At 39.2% G+C, this 18,202-nt stretch overlaps 1 protein-coding gene across 2 annotated transcripts in view; it reads right to left on the bottom strand.

Moving 5' to 3' along the window:
* Positions 1 to 1,928: 1,928 nt before the first annotated feature.
* Positions 1,929 to 18,202, bottom strand: part of cdh8 (cadherin 8) — a 104,896-nt gene continuing 88,622 nt past the window's right edge. Inside the window, exons 8-12 of one of the 2 annotated variants that reach the window (XM_023995259.2) lie at positions 11,827 to 11,963; positions 9,855 to 9,976; positions 9,110 to 9,227; positions 3,010 to 3,261; positions 1,929 to 2,876 (exon numbers count right to left, since the gene is read on the bottom strand). In XM_023995259.2, the coding sequence (XP_023851027.1) occupies positions 2,398 to 2,876; positions 3,010 to 3,261; positions 9,110 to 9,227; positions 9,855 to 9,976; positions 11,827 to 11,963 (1,108 nt within the window). In that variant the 3' untranslated portion in view covers positions 1,929 to 2,397. Of the gene's footprint in view, positions 2,883 to 3,009; positions 3,262 to 9,109; positions 9,228 to 9,854; positions 9,977 to 11,826; positions 11,964 to 18,202 lie in introns of both variants that reach the window. The other variant, XM_023995258.2, reaches the window with a different exon arrangement.

The following is an 18,202-nucleotide window of genomic DNA, read 5'->3' as shown; positions in this document are numbered from 1 at the left end:
AAATGTGCATACGATATAGCTCAGTATATGTTTTATTTATTTTATACAATGTTTTTAGCTTTTTCTATGGAAGCCCTAAAGCAACATTGTTATTTTTTTAATGACTTAGTATCTCGTTTGAATGACTTAGTATCTCGTTTGAATGACTAAGTCATTCGAGATACTAAGTTCATCCTTCCGAGGGTCGCATGTTCAATCCCAGTGGAAGACACTTGTTTGATATGTTTTTGTTTTAACCCTATCCCAAACCTTATCTCTTACAATTCAAAATGAATGCCTAAACTTAACAGTGTAGTCCCCCCCCCCCCCCATCCAAAAATGTTAACCTTAACTTAAGCATTGAGAATTAATGAAAGATGATGCTGAGCAACTCCAAAACGTTTGTAGAAAAGTCGATAAACGTCAGAATCTGAAGTCAAATTGGTAACACGTGAGATCTTGTTTCCCCACTTACAGGCCCTATCAAATAACTGTCATATCAGTGGATGGCATCAGTAAATGGATGGTTGCAGCAAAGAACAAACACAACTGGCCCTGCATAACAAAACGAGGCCAAATTAGACAATAACAATTAAGTCGTTCAAATTAGATACTAACTTGTTTGAACAAGATACCAAGGGTGCCAATAATTTCGGGTCTGACTGTAGGTTTTAAAACCAGTCAGTGCATCAACTGCCAAATCAATTCTTCCTAATTATAAGATATGTTGACATATTGATATATTGATATTGGTACTTCCTGATGCACAATGACGGACATAGATAATTCAAGTAGGAACTGTACAAAACTCTCTTATTCCAACCATCTTAGCTGCTGAAGAAACTCAAACTCATTCAGCAATATTTATAAAAATATATTTCACAAAGTAGGAAACAATACAGGGTATCTTAGATTACATTACAGGGAGTAAATAATTAAACATACACATTTATAAGCGTTAAAGCACAGTAGAAAATATGATCTGCATGTAAGACTATTTCATATATATTATTAAGTCTACTGAGAACTGCCATATACTGTATCAGTACAAATTGAGTATGCACGCAGCTGTAGTGCCATTTTAGATTCTCATGTGCAAGAGCTAACGTGCATAGACAAAACCTACCACCTCAATGAAAGTTAAGGACATTATCAGTAACTCTATGTACATGTATTTTTTGTATAATATCATACAGTGTAGCACAATATGCAAGAGTCTGTATTTTATTTTTATGGGTTTTGTTACCAGTGGTTCCTAAATACAATTGAGGGGTCGAATATTCACATCAATTAAATTATCCCAGCTATTGTGCTTAAATGGTCACTGGTAACTCTGTATACAGAATAATGATAAACAGTATACATTAATTGTATGTGTAAAAGTTCCCTTTCCATCCAATCTTTTACTWTWCAGTAATTCCTGTTCTCTGTATACTWTATTAACAGCAATATCRAAACAACAAGTTCAGCTGTGATGAAATAGCTTCAGCGGTGGAAAGAACAGTTGAGAAAAGGGATCATTCTAAACTCTCACTCACTTATAACCTGTAGCACAGAAACAAACGCAAATAAGAACAGATATATAAAAAACYAATCATACAACGATAATGAGGAATCAASACGATCATTTTCYAAAAACATMTGAATACAATTGRATTTAATGCTTGCTTCTGTAAAAAGAAGGCCTCAAAGTTTCTACATTTCTCTTTTTTTGTCTTTCGCTTTAGTCTTTTATAGGCTAATAATATTTGCAAACCACACTTGGAGCGTGTAAATACAAATAGTTGTATAAAGCAAGCCGTCTGGCTCAGACAGTTTATAAATGTGGCCACCTGGTATCAAATGATATCTAAACAAATTAATTTTGAAGCCAATATTGTAGTGGTTCTCATTTTGCTTTTCTCAAATCATACATACATTCAACATTGTAATGTCGATCAAATATTGCTTTTTCTTTTAGTTTCCTATTTTATCTTTGATTAGCTGGGTGGTGGGTAGAGATCTGAGATGAGGGCCACTCAGTAGTACCATTGTTCTGTGGTTGAATCTCCACGTTGTTCAAGAAGGCTGTAGATCACACAATCCCTCTCTCTTCTTTCATCAGGCAACTACCAAGAATCCAGATCTTTATGCTTCTGGCAGTCACAGCAAATGACAAATACCCAAAATACTGCTAGACACTCCACGACGGAATCTAAGTTACACTCCACAAGAATCATAGACCTCCTAATATAGACATTGTTAAGTTTGGCTCAACAATACAAAGCGCTTGATGAGATAGATGATGAACGCTATACTTCAATCTAAGAGTACGAAAGGTGGCCCCCTTTTTTTAAACAGCTGTTTCTAAAAGCCGGCAAACCCTAGCATAATACACAAGTATGTGGACAAAATCAAAGGGTCTCTGCTGATCAAAGGTCAAGTCTCATCACTTTCACCCACTGAGTAGAGCTCCCCAAGTCTTCTGAAACGCGGACCCCACTCTCTGAGGTAGTCATAGTTCTGGTCTGAGTCTGAGGACGCAGTCTCGAGAGAGCTCAGAGACCCAGCAATGGAGCCCCGGCCCTCATAGCCATAGATCTGAATGGAGTCGTAGGGAGGGGCTGTGGGGTCGTTGTCCGCCTCGTGGAGTCTGACATTGATGAACTCATCCACGTCCACACCGTTAGGGCCACCACTCTGCCTTGGCATGAACTGCAGATCTGGCTTGATATCCTTGCGGGGCAGGTAGCCATTGATTCCATCAGGGTTCTGCAGTGTGGCAATGTCAAAGGCCTCAGTGTCTTCTTCTCCACCCCCCTCATCGTCATAGCGGATGATGTTCTCCCTCACATCTTCGTCATCTTTGATGATAAGTGGCTTGTTTTTGTGTCTTCTGAGCGTCACAAACAGCACCACTATAACTGCCGAACAAGAGGACATGTCAAAGTCATGTGCTCACAAAGACAATGTTTGTAGAAGTTTACCGATGTTACATGTCTGTATTTTTCAGATGTAAACAAATGGCATTAAGTATCAGTATTATCTTACCTAAAAGTAGTATTATGCAGGCCAGAATGGCAATCAAAGCTCCCATGCTGAGGCCAATGGGTAGGACATAGGCCTCCACGTTGCAAGACTGGACTATTCCCTCCATGCTACATCCACACACCCGGATGGTCAACGTGTTAGTGCTGCTCATTGGAGGATTTCCATTGTCAGTCACAATTATGGGCAGGAAATACATCTCCTGTTTCTGGCGCCGGAATGTGTCATGCTTGGCTAAAACACTGATGGAGTTGTCTGTGGGGAGAGAAAACAGTTGTAAAAAAAAAAAAAAAAAAACATCTAGCAAATTAGCTTCCGTTGAGTAAGAGCATGTTTTTTTGTAGTGACAAACCGAAATGTTTTGCAATCCAGTAACATTTTTAAATTTGGGCAATTCCAAATTGACACTAGAAAAACAGCAGTTGCATTGGCCTGCCATTTGTTTTGTGGTCTCACGTGTATACTCTGCTAATGGCTTTCAGTCACCTTCCTCCTCACCACATTCTAATAGCAGAACTCTGTAAGAGATTGAATCCTATTTTGTCATACCGATATTAAGATGTGGAAATGAAGAGACGTGAGTGCAACACTGACTTAGAAGATGATACAAGGCAACTCCGAGAGGTGCCAGGGGCTCTTTGATGACACTTCTGTGAGCTCTGTGTTCATTATCTAGCTAATAATATCCACTCACCCACATATTGTCAAACACTTTTATTCCTGTAAGAGTCTACTCAAGTTTGTGTAACGGAAAATATGTTGTTGATAGTCTCGCCCTTACAGAAAAGCAAAATGATTTCACGTGAAGTTTCACATTTGAAATCATGTTAGAACGTGCTTTTGGAACACATTTTACATGTGATCACATTTCAGCATGTGTAGTTTCATATTATCACATGTAGCTTTACATGTGGCCGAATGTTATCACATTAACTTCACATGAGATCACGTGATCACATGAAAACGTGTTTTTGGAACACTTCACGTGTTTACATGTGAAATGAATGTGCTTTTTCCATGAGGGCAGTTCAATTGTCTACCCTCTGTCTGAGCATGCGTGACAGAGAGACGTGAAACATTAGCAATAAAGCCTGAAGGCACATGTTGACTCCGATGCTTCCTACAGTCGTGTTGGCTGGATGTCCTTTGGGTGGTGGACCATTCTTGATACACACGGGAAACTGTTGAGCATGAAAAACTCAGAAACGTGACAATTCATTCAGTTGGATAACTGACTAGGTATCCCTCTTCCCCATTCCCTTTCCTTTATTGACCCACTCAAACCGATACATCTGGTACCCACTACCATACCCCGTTCAAAGACACTTCAATCTTTTGTCTTGCCCATTCACCCTCTGAATAGCACACATACGCAATCCATGTCTCAATTGTCTCAAGACTTTAAAAAATCCTTCTTTAACCTGTCTCCTCCCCTTCATCTACACTGATTGAAGTGGATTTAACAGGTGACATCAATAAGGGATCATAGCTTTCACCTGGATTCACCTGTTTTGTACAATCAGTGTATGTCTCTGTTGGTAGAGCATGGCACTTGCAACGGCAGGATTGTGGGTTCGATTCCCACGTGAGACCACTACTGTAAGTTTCTTAAGATAAGAGCGCCTGGTAAAATGCTGGTTCCTATCGTGTCAATCTTAAGTGCACAGCAGTATCCCATTTATCACAATAGATACCTAAACGTTTCTCTGAGGTATTGGGTTAAAGCCTAAACAGCTTGTGTGCAGTAGGATATCCTAGCTGGCTGACCCTGTTCCCTGGCACTGGCTAACCCTATCCTCTCCACAGCACATATCCTCTCCACAGCACATTCACTGCAATTAGAGTCATCGTCACAAACAAACCAGCACACAAGTTCAAAGGGTCTGCTACTCTTCACTGGAGTGGCTTTGCCTGCTCTGTGCAGGTGGAAATAGACATACAAGTCCTGTGCCTATATTTCTCTCATGTAGAATACTGACACTTCACAACAGCTAGATGTAGACATTTTTTTATATATTTTTATTTATTTATTTATTTTGTATTTATTTATTTTATTGAATATCCGAAACATACAATATACTTGCAGTGAAGCCGCTCAACAACTACATCATACCAGTCATCCAACAGACTCCCATTCAGAGCGACACACAGAAGCATCCAGGGTCAATGCCCTGCTCAAGGGCACGTTGACAGATCCCACTAGGCCAAAAAACGTGAACCCGAACCCTCCGAGATCCCCCCACAGTTCCCCAATAGCTTTCCCTCAACCATTCGAGACCCCTCCCACAGTCCCCCCAAGAAGAATTTTTTTTTTTTTTTTATTCCATTCCCCTCCCCCAAGAACCCCCCAATGCACCAACAACCAAGAGAACTAAAGAGAAAYCGAAAAAGACAGAAGAAAACAGCAAACAGAGTTTTAACAAAAACATTCCAAAACAAAGGACATCAAGGACAACTAAAATCATAACAGCAATGCCAACTGTATATGTTTGTGTGCATGTCTGGCACTATTACATGTATGTGTGTGTTCTTGTATGCGTTTATTTGAATGAGAGTGTGTGTATATGCATGTGTACAAACACCTGCATGGCATCAGCCTCAGGCAATCCGGCATTAGTTGTAAAAACACTGCCACTTACTGTCATTCAAACAGACTTTTTATTATGTTTTTTAAAACTTTTTATTTTTACTTTTATCTTTGACCATCATTCTATCTCCAGCACAGCAACTTCACTCCCACTTGTCTCCAATTCTACATCCTAACCCTCAGCTTCTCTCAGCCCATCCCATCTATCTCTGCTGGCCACCCACTTTGGGTTTCTACGCAACACATACCTTTCAACTATGCTGTGATGTTTAACGTGCAATTTCAATCTATCTAATCGAACAGAATCCACAGATTGCGAGTTGAAGATAAATACTTTCACTAAGAGTATTAGTATATTAGTAATTGACTGACCCGGTCTCTCCAGATCTCCTAACAGTACTATTTCTAGGGTCAATTTTAGATCAATGCTATGCATTTTCAGCCATTCCTGAGACCAGAAAKAGTCTACCTGAGGYCTATATCAAAATAAATGSTCTATTGATTCTGTATCCTCACAACAAAATCTGCAGAGCTTCGATGATTTTATGCCACAAATATTCAACATTTTGTTGGTGGCAAGAATTCTATATAATAATTTTAGCTGAAAAGCAAGAAGTCTTGAATCTTGCATTGTTTTATACAGTATATCAACTCATACACTCTGAATAGCACACAATAGCACACATACGCAATCCATGTCTCAATGGATGTACCATGGAATCGGTACATCAAAAATCTCTTCCTAACTATTGTGCAATCTGTTTGGCACAGTTGTCAACATCCTGGTCCTCAAATGAAACTGGTATACTTTCCTATTTATGCTATTTTTATTCATCCACCAGTTTMGATCCTTTATATTGGGCAGACAGACCAGTTCCCTACCTCCTCCCGCTGCCAACTGCCTCCTCCATTTTTGGGGTAATMCTGTAATCAATTGGTTGTACTCTTGCATTGAGCAGACCTTCCCATCCAATTATGATAACTCCATGAAGAACATAACTCTACCATTCCAATTTACAAAATCATTTAAGAACAAAATACCCTTTTCAAACATCTTTCTTTTCCCATAAATACAGGTATTTTATCAACCAGCACATTTGAGTTCAGCCATAATTTTTGTTGTAATATTTGTTCTATCTTTTCAGGGGGAGGAAATTGAAATTGTAGCCAGCTCTGTAATGCTTGTTTGAAAAAGAGAGATACTTTGGAAAAAAGTATCATTTTCAGTTAATCGAAAATGAGACATGGCATTCTGCATAAAYGCAATTTTTAAACAATGGATGAGCTTTTCTTAGTAATCTACTTGAGAACCATTTAGGGTTTAAGTAAAACTTTTGAATGTAGACTGTCATGACGTTGGCCTGTGGGTAAGGTTTATGACCCCCCCATAAATACCTTTCTCCCTTTCCTCTCTCTTGACTCTACAGAGGGACTCTTGAATAGCCTTTGTTAAACATAGAGAGTCTGGGAACATCAAACAAGTGGATGGAAATGAACTATATTTCGGTAATAGAACTAGTTGAAAATATGCGTTGGTACTTAATTAATATGATGTCAGTTCGGTTGTCATCTGAGACATTATGATTGATGACAGGACGACCTAAATTGTATCTGGGAAAGTCTACACATTATAGTTATCAGATTTACATGGAATTGTTGTGCAATTCAAATGTTTAAATATGCCATTATTTGTGAAAAGATTAAATGTAATTTTAGCTTCCAAATGAGAGATTTGGGTTTTCATAAGGTTAGGGCTCTGCTCAATCAGTGGCCCGCCCCTGTGAAGAGACATGGGTTATAAACTATGAAACACACCCTTCTCSCTCCACTATATAAGCCCTTGACGAAAATGTAACCTCCTGTTCCGGGTACATTAGGATGACGGTCCAATGTCAGAAGGATTCAGATAATAKCTACAGAACGAAGCCAACCTCAGCGTGAGCTTTGSTTGCGAATGGTATGAACTATGAACTCTTATTCGCTACAGAAGTGATACCTCCTAGCTGTTGAGTTAGCAGCGGCCYCTGTAAACGTGGGCTAGGAGAGGACAGACAGAGTATCCCGTCTACCACACAACGACGACACTACAYCGTWTCCCGTTCACCACCAGAMACARTTTTCAAAGGACAAAGAACTATGTTGGGCAACACGGCCATRKATCTACCACCAACCTATTGAAACGCAGCTCAGAGTAAATATTTATTGCATTTMCCTTTTCCAAATGGCCGGTAATTTAGAATGCATAGGATARTGTATTTACGATAGCACAGCTTCTCCCTTTGTTCCTCAGTCTTCCCGCTCTTTCACTCAAACCCAATCCACTTTCCTTTGCGTAACCAGCTGTCATATCTGCTCCGTCCGCTAGGGACGTTTTTCTTTATGACGTAATTTGTAATCAATGTATGATTCATTCTGTGTGATTAGTTAGGCATTTAGTAAATAAATAATTAAACCCAATTTTGTATTGCTGATTCAACTTGTTAGCCGGGGTTTGTGAAGATAACCAAGAGTTTAGAACTTTCAGATGAGACTGAAATAAGGTGACGATTAATATTGACTGCTATTGATGTAAAATATTACTAGGTCTTTAAGAGTTTATTCAGAAGATAACTGCTCTATAAATATTATTTTGTGGTGCCCTGACTTTCTAGTTAATTACATTTACATGATTAGCTCAATCAGGTAATATTAATTACAGAGAAAGGATTTTATAGAATAGCATGTCATATCACTTAATCCGGCATAGCCAAAGACACGACAAGACATTAACAAGAAGAGTGATTTCTTACACTATCAAATTTTTGCTGACTATTGTTATGGATAKGTATATATGTGTATTAGTTTGTAGCAGTCAAATTATTATCTTAATGATGTCTACATGTGAAAATGTTGCTTCAATGTTGCCTGTGGTTTCTTCTTTATAAATTCCTCTAGATTCAGCAACTTTTCCTATTTGTCTCTTAATACACCTGTTTCCATGGTGGCAGGTTTCCATTTAGATAAAGAGGCTGGTGCATTTAATGTCCTTATTCTATATTTTCCTTTCACTAACAACTAGACACAGCAGTTCCTCTTGCCTGCAGCCTTCGCATCAAAACAGTCGGACAGAACCAGATGAAGATTCTTCGCCCSAAGCTCTTTGAAAACATTACGCAACAGCGTGGGCTCTTCAGTGAGAGTAATGGAAAAGAGCAGGGGGGGGGGGGGAGAACAGAAAGCCTGCTAAACCAATCACCGTATTTACCAAACAAATGTAGTGCCATCTGCCATGCAGCAACAGCTTTCAGGAAGTCACCCTACAATGAGCTGCAAGACTACCCGCAGACGATTTGGATTCAACTAATTTACTTTCTTTCAAAATGCACTGGGGAGTAAAGAGTAGCTGATGACCAGGCTATTGCGCATCTGCTAACCACTGGGTACGGTAATCCAACCAGATTTAATCTTCAATTGGACTAATATGCCGCAGGATAGAAMACATTTTTRGTCATTCTCTGTCACATGTTCTGTCTTTACCTCCATTGTTTTTTATCGTGAAATTAGGATTGTTTAACATCTCTGGGATGAGGCGGTATTCAAAGTAGTGTCCCTGTATTGGGTCATCCTTGTCGACAGCACTGACCGTCTGTATCACCTGTGGAAACAAAGACAGAAAGAGAGGAGCCCAATACCATTAGAGAGATAGGTCATCCATTACTTTTTTTTTGCCATCACAAAAAGCCTGACCGTGACATTGGCTCAGAGAAAATGAAAAATATCCTCCATTCATTCCAGGAATTTGAGATTGTTATCAATGTGGCGCTGTCTCACCTGGCACACTTTTGGTTTCTGGGTTCATCTATTTACCTGCCATCATAGTTCTTATCAAGCTGTATGTCTGTGATTGATTAGAAATGAGAATTCAGCTATCTCGGTCATTGGTCTTTATTTTATTTTATTGTAGTCGTCTGAATGAATAGGATTGATGTGAAGGAGAATGCAAAGCACTTGTCCAGAATTTTGGCAAGAGATCCATTGTGCCATCTGGAGGAGGACATGAAAGACAACTCTGAATTATGATTCACTCTGATCAGTTCTGACTGCTCTCATTTTCCCTCAGTCTCTATGTGTTGTGTCAGGGGAGGAGTGTCTCAGAGAAAGGCCACACTCCTGCCTCTGTACTTTCCCAGCGAAATAAATAGGCTATAATTCACCATGGCTGATCATTACGGAGGAGATGCAGGGGGAGACGACAATGGCAGCCTTGATGAATGCCCCCTACCTGGCCAGGTTTGCCATTTTCACAGAGGAAAGCCTCGTATTCCGTCGCAAACTCTGGGGCGTTGTCATTTATGTCCAGCACTCGGATGGCCACGATAGCCCGTGATATCTGGCTGTGGTTTCCTGATAAACAAAACCCAACAACAGACAATGAATACAATAACATTGGATACTATACAGCGGGAAATTAAATCCCAGGTAAATTCCATGACCCAGATAAAAAAAAAAAAAATCCCTAGGCTGATAGAAAGACAGATGAGAAGCCACATCAATCTGAGTTTTAGCTAATATCAAGAATGCAAAACAGAAGTGGTGAGAGAGAAAAAAATCACATTCAAAGTGCTTTTGAAATCGCCTGAACACGCTCATGTTTTATGCATGAGGGTTAAAACATGTATATTAATGAATCAACGGCAGCAGAAGCCTAAAAAGATAATAAAGGGCAATTTAATTAGATTCGATTTTTATTGGGATTATTCATCGCCCATAATTGACCGTCCCTTTTGAAATAAATGATTGTATTTAATAAGTGTTGCAACCACTAACTTGTAGCTAATAATTTGTTCCATAGAGCAATAGATGTCGCTCTGGCTGTTGACACCGTTCCTCTTTTTGTATGTTTGTGAGACCATACACATAGCTAACYTTCAAAACAATGATGTGCATGATGCATGTTGTCACATAGAAAACAGAAAATGGTTRTGATATATGGTTGTCATACAAGTTTGTGATATAAGCACCCCTTAGCTCACTCACATAACACTGCAGCAAGTGGAGGATTTTACACTTAAGAATGCTTCAGGACAAAATGCCCAGAGGTGAGCATAAGAGAGGAGAGAAAGAGTGGGAAACAGAGAGGAACTAAAATAGACAGTTTGCTAGAAGGTGATAGATGGACAGAGTGGGAAAAAGAGAAGTGTCCACATTTTCCTTGTGCTCTGTTAAAGTGACTTTCACTCCACCGCAGCAAGCATTGCAATCTGATTAGTCAGATGTCAACTGGTGAGAGCAGCAGAACGCGACACACCGTTTGGGTGGCAAATGGCAATGGAATTGGACTGGGAACACATTTCTTCCCTCTTCARGCCAGAGAGGATTCCTGCTTGCCTCCAATCCACAAAGAATAGTAAACAGACATATTTATTTTGGTAAATTTCGATTAAGTGTTTTCATTGATGCTGCTGTCTTGAGTCACAGTCACTTTAGCATAAGTCATGAAAGGCACAGTGAAATGTCTAACACCAGACATGACAAAACTAGCATGAATATCAACAGAGACACATTGCATTTACAATAACATGCCATGAATGTATGCTCTATAGCWTAACTTTGATATAAAAAACGGGATATTTTCATATATTTTTTATTGTGACAATTAGTGTTTCCCTTTGATTAAGAAAGGCGAGGGAGAGCAAGTTACAAGCATTTTACATTTCTCATTCAATAGCTTCAAGGTGTGCACTACATTTCATAACAACATACAGTCCCCCCTGAAACAATCTGTATGCATATAAAGCTTTACATATGGTTTGAGTTATTTGTGGTTCTACCTCGAAGATGTTGTATAGTCAGTCAGTTTCCTGGATCACAGATGTTCCTGTATCTGTAATGGATGCTGGCTTCGGTGCAAACAACGTTGGTGTTTGTGTTTACAACTGTTTATTTGTACTTGCACTTCCACAAATTGACTACTGAGCTGTACCACACCCTATGGTCATTAACATGAGATAGGTTACAAGTGCAGGACTATTTTATAGAGGATTATGAAGGCCGGTCACTCCTTTGTTGGAGGCAAGAAGGAAGTTGTTCAAACTGTGTTAGTAAACAGATCTGAATGTTCACCAGCAGCTGTCTTCCCCCTGAGTTTACACTCGTCCTTCATCATTGCGTTGATATAAAAAGGAAATTGCATTTAGTTAATTATGTAGTAGACCACATACAGCGTAACAATTTCTATTGGAAATGTTACTTACTGATTTCAGTGGCTGTTACTGTGATGTTGTGCCACATATCTGTCTCTCGGTCCAGCGGTTTGGCCAACGTTATCTTCCCATCGTCTACGTTAACATTGAACTGCCTCTCCAGATCGGTGTGGCGGTCAATAAAGTACCTACACAAATAGAGAAAATCATTAGAAGTTCTACATGTAGCACACAGCTAACCGTTCTCAACAATCCCTTGGGTGCACTGACTAATGGAGACGTATCCATCAAGAGGTTCCTGTGGATGAATGTACGTGAAAAGCAGTAGGAAGTCATTTATAATCTAAGAATTAATTACAGGCCTCAGATTAGCAGGAGAGGACATTCAAGCACAGTACGGTTTAGGAGGTTCTTTAAAAACTAAAGTGGACGTGAGTCTGGTTTAGTCTCCAAACAGTGGCTCCTTAATGTCCCCCTCCATAAATATATGTCATTAGTGAAGTCTGCATGGCCCAGCAGCATCAAAACTACCATCCTCCTTAACATTATCTCCTTTCCTTGTGAATTTACCTTGACCTCGTTTGAAAAACTTCACTTGGGGTCAAACTAAGGAGGGGTGGGAAAGTCACAAGATAGACGGGGTACAATGTAATGTTGCGTTTAAATTCAAATCCAAATCAACCATCCTCGTTCACTCTGATGTCCATGTTCTGTGGATTGAAGCAAGACGGAAGAGCATTTCAAGGGCAGCAACCTTATATATAATTCAACAACCTCACCAATAGCAACAACATGATGACACATTGACCATTAAAAAACCTCTTAAAGATAATATTTATGTGGATTTCCAAAATCATTGTAACTGTAGAACTGGCTTTGTCACAGTGCATTGTGTGGTGCCAATCCCTCAAACGCTTTCAGAAAGGACACACGTGCATACCTGGCATGTGAAAAACATGTTATTGGCATGGAAAGGGTGTTATTTTGAATGTTTATTTGAATGCATACAGTCAATATTTTAARGCATTCGTTGCCACACTTGGCATGTGAAAAACATGCTATCAACAAATGTGAATTGCCTTTAATTAAGGCTGCCAGTCAGAAATGTCAAAGTCACCAAGAGCAACTAGGCCTTGGTATATTATATGCATGTGAATGCATACWTTCAATAGTTGAATGCTCTCAATGCCACACAGAACATACATGGATATTCCTTTAAAGTAAATGCTCCTCCCTCTAAACATAACCTCTTTCAAAGCAAAATCCAAGTCAAAACTTTAGCCAATGCCTTGCTTTTTCACTAATCCAATTCCCCAATGGTCTTTGCAATCCTCCTCCACCCACCCTCGCAACCCCATCTCCCTTCGCACATGACCTTGGGTCTCATCCTATTTCACTGTGGAACTGCTCATCCCTATCAGCACAGACCTGTTGACAGACATGCAATTCTGCATGAGAAAAATGGGAGAGAAAAACAACAATGACAAAATAATAATGAAAACAAAGAGTTTACAGGAAATGAAATAAATAAGCCATTGCCCTAGATTCCAACTGTGGGAGACGTATTGAGCCATGACATTTCAATTTTTTTGATGAAATGGTGTAAATCCTCAGACGGCAGGCAGGAGGTCCGGGAGGACTCCTCTACAGACGCAGAGCACTTTCAAGACAGGCAGACAGTCCAAACCACCTGGGAGAATTCTCCAGGAGACAGAGTGGATTCCAGTCAGGCTTTGACAGCATCACGTGGAGGGAGACCGACCCTGAAATATTCTGCCACGTGTCAGTCAAACTGACAATGTGATGTGAAAAGAATTAAAGCAAATACAATTATCAGATGTTCCATGCAAGAGATGGGTGCTGACTGTCAAAGGTGTGAGGATGTGTTTGGGAGCGGACCATTGGATGTGAATAATTCAATGCCGAGAAAGGACGACATAAAATAGCACCTGATACTTTCCACTCCTTCAATACCTGACTCAAATTACATTGGGCAGCCCTCCTCTAAAAACATATTTCTTATTCAATCATATGACATGTATAACTTTTACACCGTGTCTTAATATTATTTTAGGTTCGAACACTTTGTAAGCTACATTTACTAAGCTGTTATCTGGGTCACAAACAGGAATGTTATAAGTGATAGTTCAAATGTGCTGGTTATAAGCCATAAAGCCAGTAATATGCTGTCTCTTATACACATCTAGATGTGTATAAGAGACAGGTACCACGTTCATCTGTACAAACAATTGTACGTAAGTATAAACAACATGGGACCACGCAGCCGTCATACCTCTCAGGAAGGAGACGCGTTCTGTCTCCTAGAGATTAAAGTACGTTGGTGCGAAACTGTCTCTTATACACATCTAGATGTGTATAAGAGACAGGCTATAAGCCATAAAACCAGTAATATAAGTGTGAGACAGAGAACAAATGCATTCATGACATTTCTGTCTTATATAAGGTCAGTAATTCTATTGGGAGGATCACAGATGTAGAACTAATTTTTCTGTCCTCCGCATGCTAACCAGCTCTTTGTGAGGACACATTTATTCCTGTTTTCCCTGAACATGTCCTGAACCTGTTTTCTACAAGAAAGTCTACTTGACATTACATTTTACATTCATCTTTTCATAATCTCTTTTACATGACTCCTCGTATTAACATTTGCAACATGTCAGCTGTCAAGGTAAGTAACTGATGTAGCGGGGCCTGAAGAAAGACAGACAAGCTTACACAGTCACCTGACAGACCTGGCTCTCATTACCCATAACCTTTTGTAGTCCTATGATCCTCTACTAAAACCTCACCGGGTTCAGTGTCGTGTGCATGTCCCACTCAACTCCGCCAATGCACAAATGTTTCTCGACATGGTATTTTGGGCAACTTCCTAGGWTAGCCATAACGTATTATTAAAAGGCATCATCAATACCAGGTACTGTAATGATACCCTTGATTGGCTCTTACTCTAGCCTTTAAAGCTATGGTGTAATGCCCAAAGTCTTGAGCATAATGATCATTCAAGATTCAAATCATATTCACATAGTATGGGAGGACACTGAAGGAATTGTGTTGCATTTTATGAAGTCCACCTGAAACCTTGGTTGAATGCATAAAGTATAGCTTGAGGGTTGAGGTCTAAGTGAGGAACCAGCCCTAAGCCTTTGAGTCATCCTGGTCAGACTGAGAGACAGTGAGTCATTTCGGTGTGAGGGTGTTTACTCACAACCTGGACTCAGCGGTAGACATAACATAGTAAATATAAATCTGTCTCCCTCCATTCAGTATGCTTTGTTACATTTCATAAGGTACATTTGTAGATGTCCATCATCCATTTCATAGGATAGAGTCCAAATTAAAATMTGTATGATATGTRACAAATGATAATTCGTACAATATTAAGAATTTGCAATACGTTATGARACGTTACCAATTCTAAATTGTTGTTGCTAACGTTTGCTACAGTAGGTGGCTAGGTTGTTAACGCGAACGTTAGCTTGGAGGATAATGTTACCTTGGCTAGGGGTCGGGGTTAAGATTAGGGTTAAGTTTAGGAATTAGGTTAATGGGTTAAGGTTATGATCAGGGGAAGGGTTAGCTAACATGCTAGTAGTTGCAAAGTAGCTAAAAAGTAGTAAGTAGTTGCTAATTAGTAAAAATTCTAAAGTTATCCGTGATGAGATTCTAAACACGCTAGACGTTTGTGTTTACCTGGTTACATCTAGTCTTTGAGATCAGACTGTTACACAGGCTGCTAAAGCTAACAATGTTCAGCCTATAACCTCTGTGATGGTCACAACATTGCTTATTGTCACTCCATAGAGATGCACTCTATCCAAAAGCATTGTATGTCAAGGATAACATTTGTCTGGGCATAAAAACTGGATGAGACTTCCATTGGTTGTCTCTTCATGAGGTCTCTGAGAGACGACATACAGTTCTATGATGACGCATTACCACATGTTCAACATTACACGCAGATAATATAAATAGATACTAAATTGTCRGAAATTATTATAACATTATAAGAAACTCAAGGAGATAAAATAGAAGACATTACAGAATAGAAGTTACATTTTATAAAAGCAATACAATAAACTAAACTGTCAATGGCAATATTGTATGTCATGTCATGTGTGGTGAAAAGCAGTTGACATGCAGGTACATTCTATATCTGACACATTGTGAAAACATACATGGAAAATGTCTTGACTTAAAAGAAACAGTGCAGTTTCCACACTAAGAGGTCGAAATAACATAGAAATTGTGAAAATTATGAAAATGCCCTTTTAGTGTAACAGCTCTTGAAGAAATAAAAAAAAGTCTACAATTGTACCTGTCAAAAGATTTAGAACACCTACTCATTCAAGGGTTTTTATTTATTTTTTACTATTTTCTACATGTAAAATACTTGTGAAGAATTCAACTATGAAATTGCACATATGGAATCACGTAGTAACTAAAAAAGTGTTAAACAATTTTTTTAGTTTTTGAGATTCTTTTTGAGATTTTTGAGATTCTTCAATTAGCCACCCTTTGCCTTGATGACAGCTTTGCACACTCTTGGCAGTCTGTCAACCAGCTTCATGAGGTAATCACACGGAATGTATTTTAATTAACATGTGTGCCTTTTTAAAAGTTAATTTGTGGAATCTCTTTCCTTCTTAATGCGTTTGAGACAATCAGCTGTGTTGTTACAAGGTAGGGGGTATACAGAAGATAGCCCTATTTGGTAAAAGACCAAGTCCATATTATGGCAAGAACAGCTCAAATAAGCAAAGAGAAATAGCAGTCCATCATTACTTTAAGACATGAAGGTCAGTCAATATGGAAAATTTCAAGAACTTTGAAAGTTTCTTCCAGTGCAGTCGCAAAAACCATCAAACACTATGATGAAACTGGCTCTCAGGAGGACTGTCACAGGAATGGAATACACAGAGTTACCTCTGCTGCAGAGGAAAAGTTCATTAGAGTTACCAGCCAGTTGCAGCCCAAATAAATGCTTCACAGAGTTAAAATAACAGACACATCTCAACATCAACTGTTCAAATGAGACTGCGTGAATCAGGCCTTCATGGTCAAATTGCTGCAAAGAAACCACTACTAAAGGATAAGAAGAAGAGACCTGCGTGGGCCAAGAAACATGAGCAATGGACATTAGACCGATGGAAATTTGTCCTATGGTCTGGTGTCCAAATGTGAGATTTTTGGTTCCAACCTCTGTGTCTTTGTGAGATGCAGAGTAGGTGAATGGATGATCTCTGCATGTGTGGTTCCCACCATGAAGCATGGAGGAGGAGGTGTGATGGTGCTTTGCCTGTGACACTGTCAGTGATTTATTTAGAATTCAAGGAACACATCTGGTTCAGGTTTAGTGAGACTATCATTTGTTTTTCAACAGGACAATGACCCAACACACCTCCAGGCTGTGTAAGGGCTATTTTACCATGAAGGAGAGTGATGGAGTGCTGCATCAGATGACATGGCCTCCACAATCCCCCGACCTCAACTAAATTCAGATGGTTTGTGATGAGTTGAACCYAAAAGTGCAGGTAAAAAACAAGTGTTCAGTATATGTGGGAACTTCTTCAAGACTGTTGGAAAAGCTTCCCAGGTGTAGCTGGATGAGAGAATGCCAAGAGTGTGCAAAGCTGTCATCAAGGCAAAGGGTGGCTATTTGAAGAATCTCAAATATAAAATAGATTTAGATTTTTTTAACACTTTTTTGGTTACTACATGATTCCATATGTGTTATTTCATAGTTTTGATGTCTTTACTATTATTCTACAATGTAGAAAATAGTCCAAATAAAGAAAAACCCTTGAATGAGTAGGTGTTCTAAAACTTTGTGACCGGTAGTCAGTCAGTCAGTCAGTCAGTCAGTCAGTCAGTCAGTCAGTCAGTCAGTCAGTCAGTCAGTCAGTCAGTCAGTCAGTCTGTCTGTCTGTCTGTCTGTCTGTCTGTCTGTCTCTCTGTCTCTCTGTCTCTGTCTCTGTCATATATATATTTATATAAATATATATTGTATATATATAACACACACATATAAAATACATACAGTACATCATTTGTAAACATACAGTTGAAACGAATTTTTTCAACCACTCCACAAATTTCTTGTTAACAAACTATAGTTTTGGAAAGTCGGTTAGGACATCTACTTTGTGCATGACACAAGTAATTTTTCCAACAACTGTTTACAGACAATTATTTCACTTAAATTTCAGCTGTATCACAATTCCAGTGGGTCAGAAGTTTAAACACACTGAGTTGACTGTGCTTTAAACAGCTTGGAAAATTACAGAAAATTTATGTCATGGCTTTAGAAGCTTCTGATAGGACAATTGACATAATTTGAGTCAATTGGAGGTGTACCTGTTGCTGTATTCAAAGGCCTGTATATCAAACTCAGTCGCCTCTTTTGCTT

This window comes from Salvelinus sp. IW2-2015, linkage group LG10 (genome assembly GCF_002910315.2).
Source record: "Salvelinus sp. IW2-2015 linkage group LG10, ASM291031v2, whole genome shotgun sequence".
Lineage (NCBI taxonomy): Eukaryota > Metazoa > Chordata > Actinopteri > Salmoniformes > Salmonidae > Salvelinus > Salvelinus sp. IW2-2015.
The sequence above is the reverse complement of the archived record's forward strand: the minus strand, read 5'-3'. Positions and strand labels throughout refer to the sequence as shown.